The sequence below is a fragment of the Tauraco erythrolophus genome, chromosome 5 (genome assembly GCF_009769465.1).
Source record: "Tauraco erythrolophus isolate bTauEry1 chromosome 5, bTauEry1.pri, whole genome shotgun sequence".
Lineage (NCBI taxonomy): Eukaryota > Metazoa > Chordata > Aves > Musophagiformes > Musophagidae > Tauraco > Tauraco erythrolophus.
In genome coordinates this window covers 84304947-84329023 of record NC_141469.1, presented here as the reverse complement: position 1 = coordinate 84329023, position 24077 = coordinate 84304947, and the positions used below count along the sequence as shown (strand labels likewise).

Sequence of the window (24077 nt, the reverse complement as noted above, 5' to 3'; positions counted from 1 at the left end):
TGTTTCAGGAGGGAGAAGAGCTGGGAGCTGAGGGGAGGTCAAGCATAAGCCGTGCCCTCGCTGACGGGGCATGGCACCGCAGAGGCCTGAGCCAGCAGGCAGAGCTGGGTGCTGGTGGCAGGGTCCATTCACAGCCCTGGGTAAGGTGAGGGGATGAACCAGGTCCAGGGTCCAGCCCAGAGCAGCAGGACCCCAAGAGGCAGGGCTGGAGACCTGACTACAACTCAGGTCCAAGGTACAGCCAGCAGACACAAGGCAAGGACTGAGCGCCCAGGGCTGAGCAGGGGGTCCCCAGTGGGTCTCATCAGGGCCACTAAGCCCTATCAGAGTCATCAGTGGAGCCCAGGAGCTCTGGCAGCTCTTGCTGCAGGATGATGACTCTTAAATATGAATTCATCCTTGTGGCCCCAAGGGTCCATTCATGAAGGAGCATGCCCTTGCTGGCAAACCCCATCAAACGGTCATCACGAAGCTCTAAGAGCCCCAGTATTGGCACACCAGATGTTATTCCTGGTTAGGAAAGCCATATTCACTCCCTGTTTGTTCCCATGCTGAAATGGGAAATGAAAATGAGGGTGGTGTTTGTCCCTGCCCCTTGCTTTTTCTTCTCAAATGCGTGTCATTCCATGTCTCAGCTCCTAAGTAGCACTCCAGAATAAACACTTGATTTCCCTTTGCTTTATTATTTCTCCCCTGCGTTTTTATATCAACCACAAAGACTTAATCTGAAACGTACACAGGAAAAAGGGAAATTATTGCTACTGTTTTCAGAGATAATCAGTTTAATGTCAAATTCATGTGGATTTCTTCATAATGAACAGAACAAATTGAGCTCAAATTCAAACAGTGGGAATCTGAGTCAGAGAGGAAAATTAAAATGAAGAACATTAATATCCTGATTTCTAACCCAACCGAGACCTGATTGTTTCCTAAATGAAATCTCCCATCAAATTCCTCCCACCCACCCAAAAATATAATTAAGCTGTGATTTCCAGGCTGAAATTGTATCTGCGCTGTTAACTCAGCAGGGATGGCTCTGTGTGTTGCAGGGAGGGTGGGTGAAGTTTTAAATTATCTTCAGGTGGCTGTATGATCCTGCATTTTTAGGAAGCAGTTATTTAGAAAACACAGCAGAAGGTGACATTCTTCCTTTGGTAGGAGACTGTCACTCCAGAAGATGGGAGCTGTGGGTTAGTGCTGGGGCACGGCAGTGAGTCAGGTTTGGGTTGCTTTCCCCAAATCTTCCCTTTCTGCTCAGAGCAGGGGCTGCCTGATGTGTCTCAGTGCTGTGAGATGAAGATGCTTCAGTTCAGCTGTCTGCAGGGGTGGTGGGTGTCATGGTCTGGATGTAACTTGACAATACAGCAAGAGTACAAGGGTAGAGTTTGGTGTGATTGAAAGGAGAGACAAGCAGAGGAGGAGGAAAAAAAAAAAAAAAGGAAGGAGCAAAATGGAAAAAGGAATATCAAGTCAAGATTCCCCTGGGGATCTCAAACTCCATCCTCAGTACACTTCAAAGAGCAATTGCTGCTCATTGCAGCCCATTTGCAATGCTGACGCTTTGCTGCTGGTACCTGGATAAATTGGAGAGCAGGTGGAAATTTGGACCGTGGAAGTGCTATTGTTGTCACGCATCAGTCCTTCTCAAGATGCTCGTTCGCTCCTTGATGGATTGATGTGACCGGCACGGCAGTCAGATTTCTGCCGAATTTACGTTGCCTGTAAAACAAATAGCAAGCAGCCAAGCTCTGGGAGAGGTGGAAACACCTCTACTCCTCTTGATAGGACATTCAGAGGGCACCATCAACTGATCTATCACAGTCTGTCTAAACGCTTCTTACCTGCTCTGAGTAACACCTATGGCTCTTCTTGTGGCTTAAAGATCATAGAATGGTTAGGGCTGGAAGGGACCTTCAAAGGTCATCTAGTCCAACCCCCATGGAATATTTACTTTCTCTGTTTTCTTTCCATTTGTTTTCTTTTTACAGTTGGCAGCAAACAGTGCCCCAGTTTCTCCGGTGAAGTCAGTCAGTTTTCATGGCATGTCTTTCAGCGAGATAGATTTATGGTGTGGGGATTTTTTCGTTTTAAATTAGCAGGTTGTGGCTGTACGAATACACAAGTTGGCAAGCAGAGTTAGTGATGACCACTGCAATTTTTAAACATGTTTTCAAGTTTGCCAGAGCACTTTTTTTTCTTTTATTCTTGCTCCTGTTGTGGTACTGGGGTAGGCAGGTTCAGTGAAGCAGACTCCCAGGATGCCCAAGGTGCCCGTGGTTGCTTTCCTTGTTCATGAATGCATCTGCGGATGCCTAGAAGGAACTCATGGAAATATTCCTGGGTATAAAAATATTTTGCATTCTTTTTTTTTTTTTTCCAAGCACTAAACAGCTGAAAATAACTAGACTGAAGAACAGTGTCTGTTCCCTGCAGACACTTTGCTTTTGTCAGTGTCATCACTGCGTGACTGGGGATCTGGTGCAGAGCAAGAGGTGCATCTCTTTAAAGCTGAACTCCCCCTGAAGATGCTTTAAATGCTTTGTGCTGTTTTCAGTGATGTTCAGGGTTTTCTGGAGGTAAAAGCAGAGGACTTCTCAAAGTTGAGCCCGAGATGGCCGTGGTAGGAGCAGCAGCCTCTGTGACCATTCAGAGACCATCACCTGCAGATGTGCAAATCTCATTTCTTCTTCATGATTGCTTTAAATCTAAGACACAGCACTTTTCCCTAGAACCTTTCCTTTTTGCAGAGTGCTGAGAAATGTCAGTGCTTAACACCGTCCTTGCTCACCATTGCTGAGTCAGCAGGGACAAGGTGCTGCCTGAACATGAGGAATGCAGCAATCCTTGCCCTCAAGCATCTCCCTTCCCACTGGGTAGCAAAGCCCTCAGTCCTGGGAAATTTAGGTTTTGTTTCAAGGGATTCAGCAGTCCTGGAGCCCGGAGGCCTCTGGTTGACCCACAAACAGCAACAGCAATGCCACTCTCTTCCTGCCTCTGGAGTACGACTAGAAGTTCAGTTTCTATTCCTTTTCAATCCAGGCTACTGCTTGAGAAGGGGATAGTGGTTTCCAGAGGTGTGTAAGTGTCCCCTGGCTGTTTGGTGGAATTCCAGGGGTGACAAGCAGGGCGAGAGTCCCTGGTGGCATCTCTCTGCTAACCCAGAGCGAGCCTGTGGGCTGTTTTCCAGCATCTCATCCGGCCACAGTTTCTCGAGCGCTGCGGCTTCTGCTCTTCACCAGAGAAATCTGTGTTCAAGAGTGCTTGAGTGATTTATACCAGGACTTTGAAATTTCCATTTTACCCAGTATAGGAGGCTGTTCCTTTACCTCCCCATCTCGCCACCACTGGTGTTTTCCTGATGAAGCTCTTTGGTTTCATCCCCCATGCCCTTCTGCTGCTTCTGTTCCCACTTGTAACCCTTCCAGACTACACACATCCTCCCCTGACCCCACAGATACCCCTGCCTGAGGCCCATCACCAAGGTGGAGGGCGTATTTCGAGGGAGTAGTCCACATGCAGTTGCACCAAATCAGCCGGGAGGGATTGCTGTCTGCAAGCCATAAATCTCTGGAATCCCAGTAAGCGACTGTTGGTTTGGCTAAATGTCAGCATCTGGCCTCAAAATGACCCATCCTGGTAATCATGGATGAAGTAGAGAGAAATTCCAGGTAGATGACAACAGAGGAGTGTTTTCTGGTTTGAAGGGAAACTCGACATCCTTTTGGACTAGCACATTGCCTCTGCTGGCTTTTTAGGTTTTTTTCTTTTTTTTTTTTTTTTTCTCAGTCAGCCATACGTTTTATGCCAGGAAAATGATCATTTTTCTGCATCAAGGATCAAAACTTAGGGAATTTAACTCCTATTTCTGTCCACATGCAAAATGAATCCCACTGTCGATTGTCTTCTGGTTTATTTTGCCTCTCTGCTGCCTGGGACTGAGTTAGCTGAGATTTGTTGCAGTGATTTCAGTGAGTGACGTGACATTCTTCCTTTGGGAGATATTATGAACTGGCTTTGATTTTAGGATTGACAGCCATATAATTGGAAGTTCAGTCATTAGGTGGATCAGATTTAAAGAGGAAAAGTAAGGGCAAGGCAATTTCTGAAATCAGAGCAGGCTTTGGGGAGTATTAGATCCAGCAGAGTGTTGCTGCAGAGCAATCTTAATATGATGGCTGTGAAGGAGGAAAGAAGAAAGCATGGCTGCTTATATAGATTCCTGTTAAGTGTGGTTCCTTTTCCACCATAGGCATGGCTCTCTGCACGTCTTGGGTAAAAGCTCAGGTCTGGTGACAAATAAGCATAAGCAGGAACAATTAGGGATAATGCATGTTTGTATAGTCAAGGTACAATGAGGTTGGAAGGGGTAGTGGTGGTAAAAAGAAATGTGCTATCCTGGGACAACGTTTCTCCTCCAGGCAGTTGAGAAGGAATCAATCAGGGGGCAAATACTTACAAATGGGTGTAGATTAGCTGTGTGTTTCAAACACAGCCTGCAGATTATAATCCAGCAGAGGTTTGTCATCTGAAACCATTGCAGAAGAAAGGAGGGAAAAAAGGGGCAAAGAAATACCTTCCCTCCCCTGGGTCTGCATAAAAGCGCGGGATGTTTCGTCTGGCAGAAGATGGCCCAGAGCTTAACAACCTCATTTGCTGAAACTCCATTTCGCTGCAGTCGGTATTAATAGCTTCTCAATGAATAGATTAGATGCTGCAAGTGACAACAAACCTATTTGAGAGAAATTTAATAGGGAAGTTTATTGAAGTTTATTAACTGAATCCTGTTGGCTATTATAAGAACACAGCTCAATAAATCTAAACGTCAGAGCATTTGTTGGAGGGAACCAGGAAAAATGCTGAAAATACCTGTTGTGCTCCAGCAAATATGTGTGATTTCACTTTTCATGATTGCGTTCATCGTTGGAATAAATTGCAAGTGAACACGTGGAAGACGAGGATTCTTTAAATACTTGAAAACTCTGATGGTAACACAGAAAAGAACACTACTAAATGCTGGTAAGGAAAGTCACAAAGAAGAGTAGAGCTTTGACTCCTACAAACATACCTGGAATGTATTTTCTTTCCTTGGGAGTGAAGTGGAATAAGTGAGTTACTGCTGAGTGATGTAGGAAACCAGCCAGAATTTACAAACTGAAATCAGTGCAGAGAATAACGTTCAAGTTACAGTAACGTTCAAGTTAAAGAGATGAGTTATTTGCTGCTGTTAGGGTAAGGCAGCATATGTTGTGTGTTTTTTTCTGATGGACACTTAGGAGAAGTTTCATCTCTAACCATGTCCCTGCTGTCTGGCTAAACTGTGCTCCCTGGTAGCTCAGGCACCGCAGCACCTTCAGGGGATGGTTCGTGTTCTCTCTGGCTGTCACTTGTCTCTGCAGGGTGGTCTCCAGTCAAGTACATGAAGCATGAGAAGTTGAGGGACTTGATTTATGGTGGTTGTGAACAGCAAGATAAGTTGGGTGCTTCAGGAGGCAGGGCAGGCAGGAGTACAGCACTGTGCTCTAGCCCTGCAGGAAGGGAGCTGCGTGGTTGGCAAAAGGGGGAGAAAACAGAAAGATTAAGGTTGACCGAAAACACAGCAGTACATGCTTTTGTTATTGTTTCTTTCTTCTGAAAACAAACCAAAAAAAAAAGCCCAAGAAAAATTACATTTTGGCACTGCCAAAATGCAGAGGCCATGAAACGTTTTGTTACGACTCGGATGTACTTTTTCTAAGCTATTTATTTTTGTTTCTACTCTGATGTAAAGATGACATCATATGAAAAAAGCCAAAGTCAGCTTTCATACAAACCAGTCTTTTGGAATAAAAAGTGAAAACATCGTATTTGGGAAATACTGATTTTTGTATGGATGTTTTTGAAGCATTCAGCTGATTCTCACAGGCTGAGAGAGTTGGGGCTGTTCAGCCTGGAGAAGAGAAGGCTCCGGGGTGATCTTATTGCAGCCTTCCAGTACTTAAAGGGCCTACAGGAAAGCTGGAGAGGGACTTTTTCCAAGGGCGTGTAGTGATAGGACAAGGGGCAATGGCTTTAAACTGAAAGAGGGCAGATTTAGATTAGATATAAGGACGAAATGTTTCACTCAGGGGGTGGTGAGGTACTGGAACAGGTTGCCCAGAGGAGTTGTAAATGCCCCATCCCTGGAAGTGTTCAAGGCCAAGTTGGATGAGGCTTTGGGCAACCTGGTGTAGTGGAGGGTGTCCCTGCCCATGGCAGGGGGGTTGGAACTAGATGATCTTTGAGGTCCCTTCCAACCCAAACCATTCTATGATTCTATGATTCTATGATTCTATGATTCTATGATTCCCTAGTTTGTCCAATGAAATTGAACTGGTTCGGTCTCCTTTCTCAGCAAAACTACACTTGTGGCACGTCTGCTGGGCAGTGGAGGAAATCCCCCTATCCCCAGGGAGTTTCCACCCTGCTAAAGTGCACGTAGCAAGGATAGGGCCGATTTCGGCATGTGGTTGAAGAGATGCAAAGCCAAAGAAGACACACGAGGGCATTGCTACCTGTGTGGACAGATGATCCCAGCTAAAGCAGTGCTGCTCAAGCTGTTTGAGCCCAGTAGAGCCACGCCAAAGGACGTTATTTTTCAGAAAGTCTGGAGGAGCAGTTGGATTCATTTCCCTTCCTGTTGGGTAGACTGCAGATGATTCGAGTTAACCTAAATGCCTTTGTGTGACTTTGTCAGCCAGCTGCCCACAGAAATTATTTGAGTTTTGTTCCTGAATGATGCAGTCTAGAGTCTGGCAACATGTGCTTGTCATCATCATTTTCATCCTTTGCTTTCAGAGAGTGGCTAAATCATGCTTGTGTTTAACGACGTGCAGTTTTCCCTTACAGTCGTAACACCAAACTCTTCAAAAAAAATTATTTCTACATTCAATGTTGTCCTGCATCAAGGACATCTATTTCTATGTTAGAAAGGAAGAAAAAGATACTGTTTGGTTGCATACTGTCATTAAAATAATACCTACTTTCGTAGGCACACAAAGCAGCTACCTATAGAATCATAGAATCATAGAATGGTTAGGGCTGGAAGGGACCTTCGAAGGTCATCTAGTCCAACCCCCCTGCAGATATCTACCTGTAGCTATCTGAATCCTCTGTAGTTACAGCGATGATAAAAATTGTGGGGCTTTTCGTTTCCTTTGTCCTATTTGATTTCTCTATCAGATTTTCTCAGTTTGCAAGTCGAAAGTGCAAGCCTCCAGATCTCACCCTGCACCCTGGGCACAGGCCATGCCTTCTCATAGTCTTTTAATCCCCGTAAGAAAGGCTGGATCTTCGGTACTTGGGTCCCAAGGATCCCTGGTGCTGTGATGGGAGCATCTGCACGTTGTTACCCAGCTCATACTCGCCTTCTGTAAGAGTATTGCTCCTTTCGCCTTGTGACCACAGTCTGTGAATCCTTCACGTAAGGACATCCAGCATCAGGAAACCTTGAATTGAGCCCTGGCGTTGCCAGGAACCTGAATTTGAATGTCATTTTGGATGTCAGAGCTGGCCTGATAGCTGTGTTTTGCACTGAGCTTTAATCTTTGGTTGAACATCAGTGGGAACAAGGAGGCTGGAGACTGGAGCTATAACGGTGTGGTCGTAGGGAATATTTTTGTAGAGGTGTGAGTTCTGCTGTTAATGTGTTTGCTGGTTATGATAACCTCATTGTGTTGGACAAGGAGATGCCCAGATGAACCTGTGGGTTTGAAGCCTCATCTTTTTTCCAACCCTAATTCATGCTCCCACATGGACACAGCACGATAGGAGTTTGGAAACGTAGTACGTTTGCTTTTGGTGTTTTAAAACCAGCAGAACTGGAGGTGTTTCAGCGCAGCTGAGCTGAAGGCAGTCACCCTAACTCAAGAAAATAAAGAGTGGTGGCTGTGTGCTGGGCTCAGGTGCTTTGGGAGATGCTAAAGGAGGGATTTGCATAGGGAATGTTATTGCTGAAACGTAGGGAAGCAAGGATGACATAGGGCTGTGCGATTTGCTGGGAGAAATCGGTATCGCGCCGCGGATGCCGAGAGCTGAGGCTCCAGCCGTAAGTGAATAAATAAAAATAAACGATGAACAACTGCTGCTTGCTGAGGCTGTTAGGCATGTTGCCAATATGGAGCCAAGACAGCTGCCAAGGGTCACATCCCAAGAGTGCTCTGCCAGGGAGGAGGTTCAGGGCGGTCGACAGGCACCCGCAGCCCTGCTCTTTCTGCTCTTCGTGTCCCTGGACACACACTGACCTTTGCGATCGCAGCCCTGGCGCCCAGCCTTTGCTACGCGCCCGCATGTGGAATGAGCCTCTTTGCTTTCTCTCGTGGTGTTTTGGGAGAGCGTGCCACTTGGATCCCGTGCTTGCTTTATTGGGGTTTTGTTGGCTGTTTGTTACCAAGGCCATTTTCATGCAAACGGGGTCATAGTTTGGTAGTCTCTCTGCTCCTTCTGCTAGTCCCTGGTCTGCAGACCTAATCTGCTCTTCCTAATAGCCCTGTTGGTTGCTATAGCGATGATAAAGTGTTATGAAAAAGGCAGGATGATACTTAAACGTATGGCTGGTGTTACATTTTTCTTTCTCCCTCCAGGGAAGGAGAAACCCAATAACGGGGATTTGTTTGGTGTATTATTGTGTTATCTAAAGCTTTAACTGGAGGCTTTTTGGAGCCTGAATGCAGTCCTTCTCTCTCAGCATCCTTTGAGGCTGGGAATGTTGCAGTTCTAAAGCAGCTTTGGAGAAACAAGAGCCCAAATTAATGAACACGAGGTGCATATCATTTTGGTTTTAAGATGCCAAAGGTTACATTTACTGTGACCCACAGAGAGTACGAAGTTTGCCGTGGCCAGCCCAACCATGACAGGAACCTGCTGCAGAGCACTTCGGGTCCAGTTGGGTTTCTGAAAGTATGGAAAGATAGCTGAACGTGTTAGCAGGGGGTTTGGTTTGGATTTGCGTCAGGAGAGTTACTCAGCACTGCCATAAAAGTGGCATTTTGATCAGGAAATTAGAAAGTCTTAACGCCCTCAGCAATCGAGCAAGAGGAAGGCAGAAGGTGCAGTATTTTTGCTGGGTAGCTGCACACGGGAATGGGTGGCTGTTTTGTCGTACCAAGCCCCCTCTTTTACACACCCGAGAGAGCAAAAATTACTGACTCTGTGTTTTCAACTTTTTGCCAAGTTTTTAGTCAGGATCGTGTATCTGCGTTAAAAGTTGCCAGGAACTCTCTGGTTTGTAGGAGCTAGGAAGAGCCAGCTTTTTGTGAATTTAGCTTGCTTCAGAGCCCACTGCCCCAGCGAACACCGAATCCCAGAATCCCAGAATGTCAGGGATTGGAAGGGACCTCAAAGGATCATCTAGTCCAAGCCCCCTGCCAGAGCAGGACCACCTAGATCAGATCACACAAGAACGTGTCCAGGCGGGTTTGGAACATCTCCAGAGAAGGAGACTCCACAACCTCTCTGGGCAGCCTGTTCCAGTGTTCTGGTCCCCTTACTGGGAAGAAGTTCTTCCTCATGTTGAAGCGGCACCTCCTGTGTTCCAGCTTAGATCCATTTCCCCTTGTCCTATCATTGGATGCCAGTGAGAAGAGCCTGGCTCCATCCTCATGCCAGTCACCCTTTCCATATTTATAACCATTAATGAAGTCCCCCCTCAGTCTCCTCTTCTCCAAGCTGAAGAGACCCAGCTCCCTCAGCCTTTCCTCAGAAGGGAGATGCTCAGGCAGGTGAAGCGCTGACACAGATTGATCTCCTCTCCTCTCGTGTCACAGGACCAGCATCCCCCGTGTGAAACAGCTCGACCTGCCCAGCTGTGGCAGGACCAGCTTGTTCTTGCCTGCTAGGGCTCGTTAGACAAGATCAGACCTGAGATATATCGAGTGAGATGCTCTTTTTGGCAGTTGCCATTTAAAGACGCCTCAAGCTGAAGCGTTCAAAACCATGTGGCAGGTATATGCGTCTCCATATCAAATCTCACAGGGACTGAGTTGGAGATTGGGTCGAATCTCAAATGGGAGGATTATATATTTTTTGAATTTATGGCAGGCCTTAACTCTGGACATTCCTGTTACTTGTATAAAAGTGAGTCCCTTTTTGAATCTTTTATGACGCAACTTGATTAAAAGCGAGGTGAAAGCTGAAACAGTTTAATGGGCTTAGTACTCACAGTGGTATAAAACTAGGGCGAGAAGAGAAGTGGTTCCTACAGTCCCTCAACCTGGATGTACATGAGATTGATGGAAAACACATTACCAGAAAGAAAGAATTGACTCATTTACCTATTAGCTACATGTAAGGTTGCTTAGTTAAGCGTTCCTATAATGTTTTCTTACAGGAGACAGCTTTGTTTCCTTATTTCCAAACACAGCAGCTCATCTTCCTTTCCATCAGCATAGCCAAAAATATCAGGTGAGAGAAAACAAGTCTCTTTTTTTCCAGCTGCATGTGTCGAGGAGCCTCCCTGGCATGCAGCCCCCATACAGCGCTGCCTTCTACTTTGTCCTGTGCTCAAAAGACCGATCGAGTGATGCGCTAACGCCATATGCCTGGGGCTGGGAAGGGCTGGGAAAGGGCCAAGGAGAGGCAGGAGAGCAGTCTGCTCTCTCCTCTGCCTGCACAGGCATGGAGAAGCACCATCCTGGGAAGCGGAGCCAGGCCAGCGTAGGAGCACTGCAGGAGGCAGCTCTGGAGGCCTCTACCTAGCCTTAGGTTTGGCCAGGTTTTGCTTTTTTTTAAATAATTAGTAGGTATGAGCTTTCAGAGAGCTCACCACTAAGGTGATTGTACCAGCCAGAAGCCCATGGGACTTATATATCCTCGGTAACTCCATCCAGAAAAAAAAAAAGAAAAAAAAAAGAAATATCAGGTAACGAGTTGCAGAGAAGAGATCGTACCCAGCACCCCACGCACTTCACAAAGACTGCCTCTGCCATGCCACAGGGCCACCTCCATGTCTGAAAGAGGCCTGTGGGTCTCTGTGCCCCAGCTGTTGACAAAGGCATCCCTGCTAGGGTCACTGGGTTCGGGGATTGGCTTTTCGGTCGCTTGTTTGGGTTGGGACTATCAGATGTTGGTGACAGCCAGGTAACCTGAGCCCTCTGACAGCCCTGTCCTCCCTAGCTGTAGCTGCCCCACCAAAGATTTACTTTCCTGGTGGAAAAGTTTTGACTTAACTCTTTAGCGCTGGAGGTAAAGCCATGATGTGTCCTTGAGTACTCCTGCTCTGGGTCTCTACTGATGACAGTGGGAATGGCCCTGGGGGCAAATTTTTGAGTCAATCGTCTCTTTGGATCCCAGAGGAGATTCAGAGCAAGGGCTTAATGGGATTTTGGTCCTGTAGGTCAGCTAAAAGGTGGGGGAAGGCTTTGCTTCGTGGGTTGATGCCTGCGATAGGAACCAAGGTAGGTCTTAGCAGCCACCTGCCAAGCTGTGATGACCGTGAAAAGCTCAAGTCCAGAGGCTGCGACTCCAAGGGATAAACCAAAGCAGGAGGAAAACTGCTGGCTGAATGCTTGGAAATGACAGCAAAGAGGTCCAGGAGTGGGGAAACAAGGTGTTTGCAGGGCAAATAGAGAGTCTTCAAACACATGTCTCGTCTCCGTGACTGCTCCTGCTAGAAATGCCTGATGGAGCCATGGTGCTCTCCTCTTCAGGGTGGATCCGGGTGGTTGTGGATGTGCTGGATGGTGGTACCAGGGCAGGAGCTGAAGTGAAACTCACCCTCTTAGACGTGAGAAGCAGCTGCTCTCTGCTAAGTGCTGAGAGCCTGTGGAAAGGCCACATTCTCCATCCTTTCTTTCGAATTCTGCCGTTTTGGTTTTAGACGTGTTGCGAAGGACTGGTAAAAGAGATTCTAGCCCGCAGTGGGAGTTGAATGTGCTGTTTTCTGTTAGTCATTATATATCTTTTTTTTTTTTTAATTCATTTGGCACTTCCCGGAGAGTTTTTCCCCCCACATTGTGTAGGCTGCCATGTTCCTTTCTTTCTTTGTAGCAAGCATGTGGGCATAGCCTTGCTTACACTCCCAGTGACTGAGGAACCACCATAAATGTAGCTTATCTGCTTCTGATACGTTTTCTTTTGCGTTGGTTTGGATTTGTGCATCGTCAGTAACATCTGTTCTGCTTTAGTGGCACACAGTTTTCTGAGTCTAATTAGCTGGCTGCTTGTAATCAGGACTATTTCAACTGTTGTCATTCTGAATGTTCTTTTTTCCCTTTTTTTTAATACCACATTTGCCTGATTGACCTTTTTTGTTGTTTTTTTTTCCTCGTCTTTCTATCGGGCTGCGCCAGGAGCCATGGCTAATCATCTTATAACCAATGCTCTGCTTCGTCCTCATGGCACTAACAACCCTTATAATACATTGCTCGGGGAATCGGCGGTCTATAACAACCCTTCTGTCAGCATGTACAACGCACAAGGTGTGCTGGAGTTTCTCTCTAATTTTTCTAGTGAGAATTCCATTTTCTGTAGGTTATTTTGGCCCATTTCTTTTTTTTTTTCCTTCTTTTTTTTTTCTTTTTTTCTCCCCACGCACACGTGTTTTGGTTTGGTTTTTTTTTTTTTTTTTGACACTGGGCACCAAAAAAAAAGATCCCCTCCCCTTCCTTTAATTTCAATGCATCTTTCCGTTTTCCAGAGGCTTTTTTTCCATGAGCAATCAAATTCACTTGCGAGACACCCTACTCAGTTCTACTCAAAGCATTCATAGTGGTTTCGATTTTTTTTTTTTATTTTTTTTTTCCAATCTCCTCGTTTTGTGTTGTTTTGGTGTTGTGTGTGGATTTTGTCAGATGTATCCATTCCTCTTTTTGTTGCCAGCGCGTTTCCTTGCTAAACCATTCATTTCAGAAACAGGAACACCTTTGAAGGTAAGTGAAGACAAATGGCCTTTGCCACCAAAGCTGCTCTCCTTTGAAATGGTGTAGAGAAACGTGGTCGGTGGCGCACAGGAAAAAAAAAAAAAAGCAAAATAAAGCAAAACTGCCTTTGATCTCTAAGAAAAATGAGAGCTGAAGCGAGGGGTGCAGGTCAGCTACAAAGAGCAGAGCTTAGATATTGTGAGAAATGTTTTGCCGTTTGCATTAATACATTTTTTATGTGCTAATAGAAAAAAATAATAATAATAAAAAAAAAAGAATAGTGAAAGGCGTAGGGAAACTAGAAGCTTTTGCATCTTCTCCTTTCGGCAATGCAAATAAACAGGCAGAGACAGTTGGACCTGACGGAGGCTTTCCGCTGGAAAAATCAGTCTCTTGGCACCTGCTCTGGCTGTGGGAAGGAACCATGTCCTGGTGCTTCTGCCAGGGAGAGGCAGATGTGTTTAAGCAAACCCAAGGAGGAGCTGGGCAGTGTGGGGCTCTGCCAGCTCCTGTCCTGGTGGTGGCTCCGTCCTTCTGTGCCACTTCCATGGGATTTTTTGGGGGTTTTTTGACTTGCTTGCAAGGTGGCTGAGTCATTACAGAGTAACGCTGCGTTCAAGCACAAGTGTATCAGCACTCTCAGCTCTCCGCTCCAGTGAAGGCATCCCTTTCCAGTAAAGGATCTCTAAGGAAGGGAAGATAATGATGGTCGAATGCAAGCAGGAAAACCCCTTTGTACTCTATGGCAGTGTATTTTTTACGTTAGGAGCAGATATTGAAGTGTATCGCTGGGGTATTTCCATTCAAAGCACAAGGAGAGCACGCGTGTTTGACCTTTTTGCTGTTCATTAATTTCCTAAACTATGCTAATTTGGGGCCATAAATTTGCTTCCAGAAATGCTTTTTTTAAAAAGGACTACTGTTAGACTTGAAATGCTCTGCATTTTAAGAGCTTGAGTGTGCTGCAAGTGTTTGAAACGAGCTTTGATGTTCTGTATAGTTTCTTGCATGATAATCTGAGGTTTGGGGGACTTTTAAAACCAGGTGGCAGCAGGTAATGCCAGGTCAGCGTTTGGCTTAAGAGAAGTCCTGAGATTCAGGTCTGGGTGCCTCAACTGAACCCAAGTGGTTTGGGGAAATGTGATGAAAGGTTTTACATGCATTTTAATGATAATCTTGTGTTCTTCTAATTTTTGAGTCTAGATTCGGATACAGTTACTTGGGCTAACAGCATTTTATTCCAGAAAAATAGTGTAATTGATTTGCACATGCTATTCAGTGCAGCACAGCCAGATGGATAACAGAGAAACCTACCCAGGTTTCATCCGTGGGAGATGAAGGAAGAGAGTGGGACCAGTACTGATCCCATTTAAGCCCCTGGAGCTTTGCCATTGACTTCCGAGGGAGCAGAACCCAACCCATTCTTTTTCAGCAGGCTGCAAGTTAATTAACGACCGTAGAACTGGTGTAGCTATTGCTTTTTCAAACTGGTTACTATCCCTCGACAGTGACAAACTGTGAATATTAGGAGATCCTGCAGCAGAAACGAAGGTTAGCAAAACCAACCAGGCCTAATGGCCTCGGCGATTCTCTGGATTTAAGGATGCTGCACCAGCAGGCATGCTGAAGTGATGATAGTGCATTGTAAAAGTAGACGCTGTCACCATCTCTGGGTGTGCTGGGATCGACGTGCGGTGAGGGCATTGCTGGCTAATGTCATTCGACTAACTCATTCCACATCACTAAGGCTATGAATTTTTTTTTTTTTTTTTTGCACCTTCATCTACCACTTCTGGTGCTGGCCATTGACAAGGACAGGATGCTATAAGAAACCTGGGACCTGATCTGGTCCACCTCTTCCTTTCCCTCTCCCCAGTTATGTTTTAAAATACCCTCTCTGCTCCAGCTGAAGCTGCCCCGTCTGCGGTAGAGACTCACCAGGGGCCGGGAGTCCAAAAAAAAAAACCCTTGGAAAGAGGCAAGGAATCAGAGCTTGAAAGGTCCAAGTCTCATTTCCCAGTGGCGAAAGCGATTCCTTCATGGAAAACAGAGCGTAGAGGAAGGAGGAGGTGGTAGGTGAGGGGTCTGGCACCCCGCAGCACGTGCCGAGCGCTCACCAGTGCCACCAGCTGATGGATGAACACTAGCGTGGTCTCCTGGATTGCAGGAGTTTCTCCAAGTGGCCTGACTGCTTTTGTGAGAGCTGAGTTCAGAGAAGGCGGCGATCCCATTAACCAGCTCTGGTTAAAGCCCAGTGTGCCAAAGACCGTTGCAAAGTGGGAAGCTGAGAGTTATCACTGGCTCTTCATCTCCATCTCTGGCTCTTCTCGTTTTAACCCTTTCTTCTCAAAAGCTTCATTTAGTGACGCCATTATTCGAACTACCGTTCCTCTTACATTTTTTTTTTCGCAAAGTCCATGTAGTTTGCCATGTGTTGGGTTAAAAAAAAAGAGCAGACTTACCAAAGTTTGTAAGATGCCAGCAGCCCTCTGATGAGCAAAGTCATACTCTTACAAAGCACTGTTGCAAAGGATGGACGGCAAAACATTTTTAGGCAAGGAAACGGATTTCGGTTACAACTGCCAGGGGTTGTTGTAACTAACAGTAAGTAAAGCCATTCATTTTAAGACTTTGGAAGTGACGTTGACAGTGCCTGTCTTTTCAAGCATGACAGTTACCGGCTTTAGACTTTTCTTAAATTTCCACGCATTATTTCTGGATTTGTGTTGGCACGTTGAACATTTTATAACGGCATTGGAAAACGTTTGAAATGTGATGATTTTTTTTTTTTCTTCTTAATAAAATGTAGCCTATTGAATATTGCGCGTAAAATAATTTTTCTGTCTAAAATGTCAATACTTTTAACCTGAAATAAACCATGTAACAAATTCATGTATTCTGGGCAGTGGAAATTATTTCCGTTAACTCTCTTTTCTGCATATCATCAGTTTGCTTTTTACTCATGTTTCTCCTACTGTCGCTGTAAGCTTACTTGTTTGTTTTTTCTTTCCTTTTCTTCATGCTGTCGTTTAGAGCCCTACAGAGAGACAAGTATGGGAGTAAGCTAAACATTGCATATCAAATGTAATTTTTTTTAGTTCACTTTTATTGCATCACATATAGATGATGTAGTTAATAAAGGAACTTCATCTCACATCTTTGAAATTAAAAAAATGAATATACATTGTATATATACGTGTATGCGTGTGTATGTGCGTGTGTGTGTGTATATATATATGTATGTGCACATATATATATAGATGAGATTAGATGATGCTTTCTCTGTTTATTTCTCATTTTGTGGTATCGTTTACCCAGCGTAGTTTCTCATATAACTGTGCATATGATTTTTTTTTTTTTTTTTTTTTTAAACCTCACCTTTTATTTGCGAGGTCCCGGCATTTTTACACGGCGTGTTTCATTGCAGACCCCACTCTGTTCTCACCTGCGATGGCTCCATTTTATTTCCCCACCAAACCCTGGCCCTATGCATTGGCAGCAGAAGCGCAGCGCTCCCTGCCTCAATGCATACGTTACCCAACATGACCATCAGGCAGATGCTGGCTGTACCCGTCGCTCATTACATACAGTCCTCCCCCCCGCCAAAAAATGCTCACTTTTCATTTCTCCCCAAGCATTGTGACTCGATTGGAGAGCTTCCACCGTGAAAATCAACGGCTTTGCTCTATGTCTGTGATGGCTAGTTGATTTTTTGGCATAGCTCCCTCATTTGTTGGGAAACCTGGGATAACGGCAGCACCCTCCAAGTTTCAGAAACCTAAAAAGGTGACTGACACATTTGGGGCCTTTCACTCAAAAGCAAGAAGAAAGCCTGCAGTAGCACTTTCCAGCCCTTGACATGCAGCAGCTACTCCATCGCAGATATAGACCGAATCCTGTATTTTCGGAAGGTACAATGCCATGTACCAAGCATGGTATGAGCAACTGTTCATCTGAAACTGTCAGCTAACAGCTCCTCTGATCCTCCGTGGCTTGCTGGGAGTTGCTTGCCATTTTTTGGCAGTGCCTGAAGCCCTTAGCTGAAAGGTCGATACGTTATTTCACGCGTCCTATGCCTGCACTCCTTCCAAGGAGGTCAGTAATCCCAAAAAAGAAAGCGTGACGGCTTAACGGCTGGGCCTGATTTTCTTCTCCCTTGCCCACTCGTGCTGCCTTGCTCCTAAAGCCCTTCCCTGCCATCTCCCATGGCGTGTTGGGAAGAGCCAAGCTCCAGCCTTACGTTGCCGGTGCTGAGACACCTATGGAGATGCGATAGGCAGTTAGCTGGGGGACACCCCGAGACCCAGTTACTCCCCACAGGTTCCCCGAGCCCACCGTGCCGTGGCGGTGACGGTACTGGCCATACCTTCCCCTGAACCCTCTGCTGTAACTTTGCCCGTGGAACGGGAGCTGTTCTTAGAGGCTTTGCAAGACCCCACAGCAACTGCCTCCAGCATTGATTGGATTCGAAAATCCCCACCTGGCCCGTGTGGAATAAATAATTTTGGCCGTGCCCTTGTGCCGGGAGAGGTACGGCATTTAGCCTTGTTCCAAAAAAGCCTGGGCCAGGAAGCACTTCGTGCCTCCTCCTCGCTGATCCCCGAGTCTCACCATTCAGGCCTTGTGCCTTTCCCCTGGCAGCTGCCCAGCGAAAGGGGAGAGCAGATTTATTGATTTTTTTCCCTCTAGGAAGGATAACGCTCCCAAACAGAGCTTGGGTAACGTCAACCTGGGCTGCAAATCCTTTTCCCTCAGCCAGGTGGGGAATTGCCCCCTTCCTCCAAAGCGCCCGGAGCCAGGGCAGTGGGGACCCGCCCAAGGGTCACCTATTCCTGAGCTCCTGCAGGAGGACGTAGAGCAAGCGCACGAGCCGTAGATGGTGCCGGCCGGAGAGGCTATTCCTTCCTGCCGGCTAGTGCCGCGGCAAGTCCCACACTTGGCGGCCCTTTCCATTTTTGCATGGGAAGACCTTAAGCCAGTTAGCTGGACCTGTGCCCGCCTATTTTGGCTGCGACTCTCTCCTCGCTGCCAACCCCCCACCCGGCAGCTGCGGCAGCCTAGGAAGGGGGTTTGAGTGTGCACGTCCCGCGTGAGTGTCCTGTTTGTACAAGTCACCCTCTCTTGTGTAAGGTTTTTCAGAGGGCTTCTGAACAATGCCAGGGATACAAGTGTCACGGATACTCTACCACTGAATGGTAATCACGGCAACAGCTACAGCATCGCCAGCGGCGAGTACCTCAGCACTGCGTGCAAATCCTGACCGTGGGTACACCACACTGAGAACGCCCTGGAGAAAAAGATCCTGAAGGAACTCACTTCCAACTACATCCCTTCCTACCTGAACAACCACGAGCGCTCCAGCGGCAGAGCCGCAACTGATGAACAAACTAGTCAACAGCATGTGCGGCGGGAGTCGAGGACGGGACGCCATCGTGCTGGACGACGCCACCATCCTTCACCCACGAGGGAGAGCCTGGGCCTGGAGCTCATCCACGAGGAGTCGGACGCCCCGCTGCTGCCCCCCCGGTGTACTCGGCAGACAACCACCAGCCCCACCTCTATACCGGCGGCGCATCCCGCAAGACAACAGTGAAGCTTTTTCCCCTTGCTGACCAACGAGCCACGGACGACCTCCAGTCGCCCAACAGGGATCTCTCTACACCCAGTATGCCCGCGCTGGCCGGCATGCCATGACGGAAAGCGTCACCGCCAGCACACCCAGACCGATCCCCCGTCGGCCAAAAGCGGCGGCGGCAGTGGCGACGTCGACGATGTTTACTACAAAAGCATGCCCAACCTCGGCTCCAGGAACCACGTCCTATCAGCTACACACTTACTACCAGCTAGGTCGAGGCAGCAGCGACGGTTTTATAGTCCCACCAAACAAAGAGGGAACCCCCCGGACGGCAATGCACAAGGACCCGCTCATTTGGTCACTAGTCTATAGAAGATTCAGCAAAAAATTAAGCAGAGAGACGACAAAAAGCCCTCCGTGATGCTCGGTTTACTCTTCTGAGTTAAATCCAAACAGTGGTAATATTGTGCGTACTCCTAAATCTCCGTGCTGTTCGAAAGGAAACTCTCGGACTTTTTTTACTGGAATTTTTAGGCCGGCCCAGAGAGGGACAGTAACTGCTGCACCCCCCCCTCTTCTCCCCCCATCCTCCTTCCCTCCAGACAGACTCATTATGTTAATGAAAGAGATAGATAACGGGCACACTTCGTGGCCTTCTCAAGTTATGCCGTGTTTGTTTAAACAATCCTTGATGCTGTGTTGCTCGTAGTACCGAGGACCTGATGTTAAAGAGAGGGGAAAAAAAAACACACACAAAAAAAAAAAAAAACACCACAAAAAAAAAGCAAGCAAAGAAAAAAAATTTAATAAAAGGCCAAAAATGTGCATTTGAAACTAGTAGCGGTGGCGCATCTAGGTGGGAGTGCTGCACAAAAACAAGCTAGCAAACTCTGTCTTACCAGTCCAAGGTCACGTCATGGGTTTTGGTCACTCACAACCTGGTTCCACCGCAGCGCCCTTTGCTGCGGTAGCAAACAAAACAAAAAGCAAATTTAATGAGACGTAAGGGAATCCTAGAATTCTGTGCTAAAGGCATATTTTACTTTTTTGCTGTATTAACGGATGATAAAAACTAATGGCAGAAAAAGAGAATGCGAACAGTTTCTATGTAATGTACAGATACTAGCTTGCACATATAGTCTGCTTTCTGTTCCTCCAGAACTTGCTCCCTGTTAATGTAGTGGAAAAAATAGAAAAAAAAAAAAAAAAAAAAAAAAAGAGATCTTTTTTCTGTTGTGCTGGGCTTGTAAGTTGTTCTACCAGTAGGAGCAAGGTTTTTCATAACTCCTCCTATTTTTATTTTTTTTTTTAATTTCAGTTTGCCTCTCCCACTGCCCCTCCCCTCCACCCCCTCCCTGTCCCGGTAAAAATATCTCACTGGGAAAAAAATAAAAAAACAACTGAATATCACTTTCTAAGGGCCATTTTAGCAACACCATCACCGTTTCGTTCCAGCCACGGTAGTTTTTTTTTTTTTTATTTCCTCGCCCATCTAACTTTCTTCAGCCGGCGCGTTGCCGGCGGCCGTTTTGGCAGACTAGAACAGGGCAAACTTCCCGGTGGCGGTGCCCAGCCGATGTGTGCCGCTCATCCTGCAGAGCATCTTTGGTGAGCAGCCCCCGGCCAGGCCGTCGTGGTCGCTCCGGGAGCCCGAGGGATTTTCGGTCGTCCGTAGCGGGGCTCCTACGGAGGTGGCCGTTCCCTGGAGGAGCGCAGAGCCTTCACGGCTCTGGCCCGCTCCCCGGGGTAGGGCACTCGGACTGCAGTGGTGAAGAAGAAAAATCATCGATGCGTAGCAAGCTAAAAAGTACTTTGCAGTGATTTTTTTTTTTTTTTAAATAAACAGTCTTCTGTTCGTTATTGTTCCTAACAGGAATTTATTTATTTGACAGGATTTTTAAGTAACATAGGCTTTCTGGAGGTAAATTAGCAACACGGAGTATGACTTCTTTTTTTTTTTTCTCTTTTTTCTTTTTTTTTTTTTAATTTATGATCCATTTGTACGGTCTCAACAGTGAATGACCTCATTACTAAAATATTTGTTGTAAAAGTGAAGCTTGTTTGCCAACCAATAAACAACTGATTCCGATTTAGAAGATACTGTATGTATGTACTGTACGATGAATCTCTCTCTTTTGTCGTTGTTGTTGTTCCTCTCTCCATCACTGTCTCCAGCAATGAGTCTCCACTCCTTTGCGGCATGGGTGAGCGATGCCAAAGAAAGGAGGCCTGAGCTGAGCAATTTAAGCACAAAGGTTCCACAGCTATGGCTGACTAGAAATATCAGGCTAGCGGTACTTGTTTAGGGGCAAGACCAACACCAGTTGACGTTCGTTGCAGGTGATTCGAGGTCTGGTTTGTGCCTGCTGTATAAACGAGCCGACGACACGCGGATGATTTGAGTATAGTATTTCATGTGTCGGACCTTTTAATCATTGTAATGATTTTTTTTTTGATTTTTTTTTTTTTTTTTTTTTACTTTTGGTTCTTCTGAGATTAAAAACTGCTGGTAGCATGTCAAAGAGTAAAACGAGTCCCGTTAGGCCTCCTCAGTTGTTGTTTGCTGTCTCTTTATTTTCTTGCTCCGGGCGTACGCAAGGTGCCATCACGGTCCTGGGCCACATCACCCTTCCCATCCCACCACTGCTGATGGCCCACTGGCTTTGCCACTTTCCTGCAGCTTTCCCCCTCCCAAACCCTTGGGAGCAATTAGGATTCATCATCGGGCTACAGAAAGCCACAAAATAGACTGGAAAGCTTGACAGCAAAAATAACTGCCTCTGGACATGCTCGGTACCGATTTTTTACAAAGCCCTCCCATGCCTTGAGCTTTGGAGTCTGGTGCTGCCTCCATCCAAGCTGCTTCCATCCAACTCCCATCAAGCTGGGTCAAAGCCAGAAGATTTGAAGCAGGCGGGTGATGCTCGTGTTAGACAAGAGGTTCTCAGAGCTGGAGGATAATGTAGCAGCGGAGCGGCTTCGCCATCCAGGGCTTATCCTTTTGTGGGGCAATGGTGCCTGGTGATGCTCAGCAGGGGCTTTTCACTGGGGAAGAACCGGGGGTGGTAGTATTTGTTGGTATTTGGGGCCTACAAAAGTGTCTGTGTTTTTGTCGCCCAAGTCCTTCCTGCAGCCAGGCACTCAGGCCAAAACATCTTGGGGAGGAAACTTCTTTCTGATGCAGGACCGATCTCAGCTGTGCTTCTTGCCAGGTCAGGCTTCAGCAAGGCAGCGTTTCCCATCAGGAGCATGGGAATCACTTGGCTTCATAGCAAAACAGCCACTGGCCAGCCAGGTCGTGCTCTTGCTCTTGATGCTGCCTCCCTGTTTCATTTTCCACGGCAGCAATGATGACACTGGGCAGTGTGTGGTAGACCTATGCATGCACATAAAGCAAGCATTAAGTGTTCAAGGCCAGGTTGGATGAGGCTTTGGGCAACCTGGTGTGATGGAGGGTGTCCCTGCCCATGGCAGGGGGCTTGGAACTAGATGATCTTTGAGGTCCCTTCCAACCCAAACCATTCTCTGATTCTGTGATTCTATGATTTCAGACCCACGTGGTCGTACGAATCCATGTAGCAGCCCAACAGAGGCTGCTGAGGCTTGGAATACTTGAAGTACCTCTTATTTTGGAGGAAGTAAAAACTCTTTTACTGTATTAGGCTCCAAAAACGTAGTTTTCCATGAATATGGCAGGATTAAATTCATGCAGGGCGGGGGATACACCATAGCAAATATCATCATGATAAAATGGGAGGCAGGTGATCAACGCAGCATTTACCAGTGTTCCTGAAACTATGCAAGAACAAACCAGTGGTGGATTTGCTACGGGATGATTGTCCTACTGAAAAATCTTTTTAATTTCTTTACTCCAAATGGTCATTCTTCCCCAGCCTTTCTGTGTAGTTCGGATTTATCAGTGGACAGGCTGGTTTTCCCCTCTTCTCCATCCCTTCTCACTCAAGCTTCTCTCCACCAGCCTACCATGCCTATTAGCGCTTTGATTATAAAAAAACGCTGTTTATTTTCAAGCTGATTATTTCCGTCTCCAGGCTGTTCTGGCACCACAGGATTTGCTGTTGGTGCTTCTTACAGCTTTGGAAGCAGCTGAATCACAAAACAGAGGGGAAATAGATATTAATTATATTAAGCCAAAAATGGTTTAAGACTGTAATTTGGTTGGAAGGGGAGCGGGATCAGAATTTTTTTGTCATTTTTTTCCCCTGGAAAACAGGGTTTTGTTCTGTCAGATAGTCTATTATGGGCATGGTGAAGGTTTCTGCTTGTTGATAAGTAGCTTGGTAAATACAGTTCTTATGCGACTGGCAATGTAGCAGTGTCTTCTGTGCAGGCTGCAGCATGCAGAACTCAAGTCAGTGTGAAGTCCTTCGTGCCTAAAATGCTCCTGGGGTAGGAGAGAGAGCTGCAAAACTTCTCAGGCATTTCTTAATGCTGAGCCAAGGCAGAGATGTGAGAAAACTAACAGCTTGATGAAGAGGCAGTAGCGATTATGGTATTAAATCCATACCTATGCTTGGGGCACATAACTTTGCAAGCTGGGTTGAAGAGGATAATCAGCCTTGTACTGGGGGATCTTCTTTTTAGAGCTTTGTTTAAACCAAAACGAAACAGTTTTGCCCTATAGGGAGAAGATTAAAGCTTCATCATTCAACTGCAATAAGCATCCCACTTGCAATGAAAACCAAACAGAATAGAGGCAAACAGGCTGCTTGGTCTGACGAAAACATCACCCTGATACATAGACTCCCCCCTTTCTGAAACATGGGACCACCCTTGGTTGTCACGGGTTGCCAGGCGTGTTTGGAGTGAGGACTGTCAATGTCAATCCCTTGCTTGAGGTGTCCTATCAGAGAGCCTTGCTTGAAGCAGGAAGAACGGGACAGAGATGTGTGAGGCTCCTTGCCTTGCATTTTCCTGGAAATCATCTTGGGATGCTTTGCAAGTTGTGATTCCCCTTTTTTTCCCTTGCCCTTGTAATTTTCCCAGGACTGGGTTATTTTTTGTGTGTAATCCCATCGCAAACTGCCCCATAATGAGCTGACCCACCAGTTTACTGTGCAATTGCGATGTTTCCTACTGCTTAAGGACACTTTGGCTCCGCTGGGGGATGCTGCCCGTTTTCTGCAAAAGCCATAAGAGACTGTAAAGATCTCCCCAAACATGTGAAGGAGAGTCACAAGGGGGAAAGACATGCCAAAAAAAACCTGTAAGCTGGAGGGTTAGGGCATGAGGGTTATTTGTCACAGCTTCGAAGACACTGTGTAGGCAATATTACTTATTATGGTGCTGCTCCTTTCCGTCTGTTGACTGCATTTCATTCCCTGAAATCCATGGTTGTTAAGCAATTTTTTCCTTCCTTCCTTCCTTCTTCTTCCTTCCTTCCTTCCTTCCTTTCCTTCCTCCTTCCTTTCCTTCCTCCTTCCTTCCTTCCTTCTTCTTCCTTTCCTTCCTTCCTTCCTTCCTTCCTTCTTCCTCTCCTTCCTTCCTTCCTTCCTCTTCCTCCTTCCCTCCCTCCCTCCCTCCCTCCCTCCCTCCTTCCTTCCTCCCTCCTCCCTCCTCCCTCCTTCCTTCCTTCCTTCCTCCTTTTCCCTTTTCCTTCCTTCCTTCCT

General features: G+C 46.5%; 1 protein-coding gene across 17 annotated transcripts in view; it reads left to right on the top strand.

The window, feature by feature from the left end:
* ADGRL3 (adhesion G protein-coupled receptor L3) overlaps positions 1-24077 on the top strand; it is a 337188-nt gene that overhangs the window by 280068 nt on the left and 33043 nt on the right. For 2 of the 17 annotated variants that reach the window (XM_086612141.1, XM_086612142.1), the window contains 2 exons: positions 12303-12431; positions 15906-15923. The exons of 13 other annotated variants lie outside the window; for them this stretch is intronic. In XM_086612141.1, the coding sequence (XP_086468267.1) occupies positions 12303-12431; positions 15906-15923 (147 nt within the window). The remainder of the gene's footprint in view (positions 1-12302; positions 12432-15905; positions 15924-24077) is intronic. 2 more of the 17 variants (XM_086612145.1, XM_086612153.1) reach the window with 2 other exon arrangements.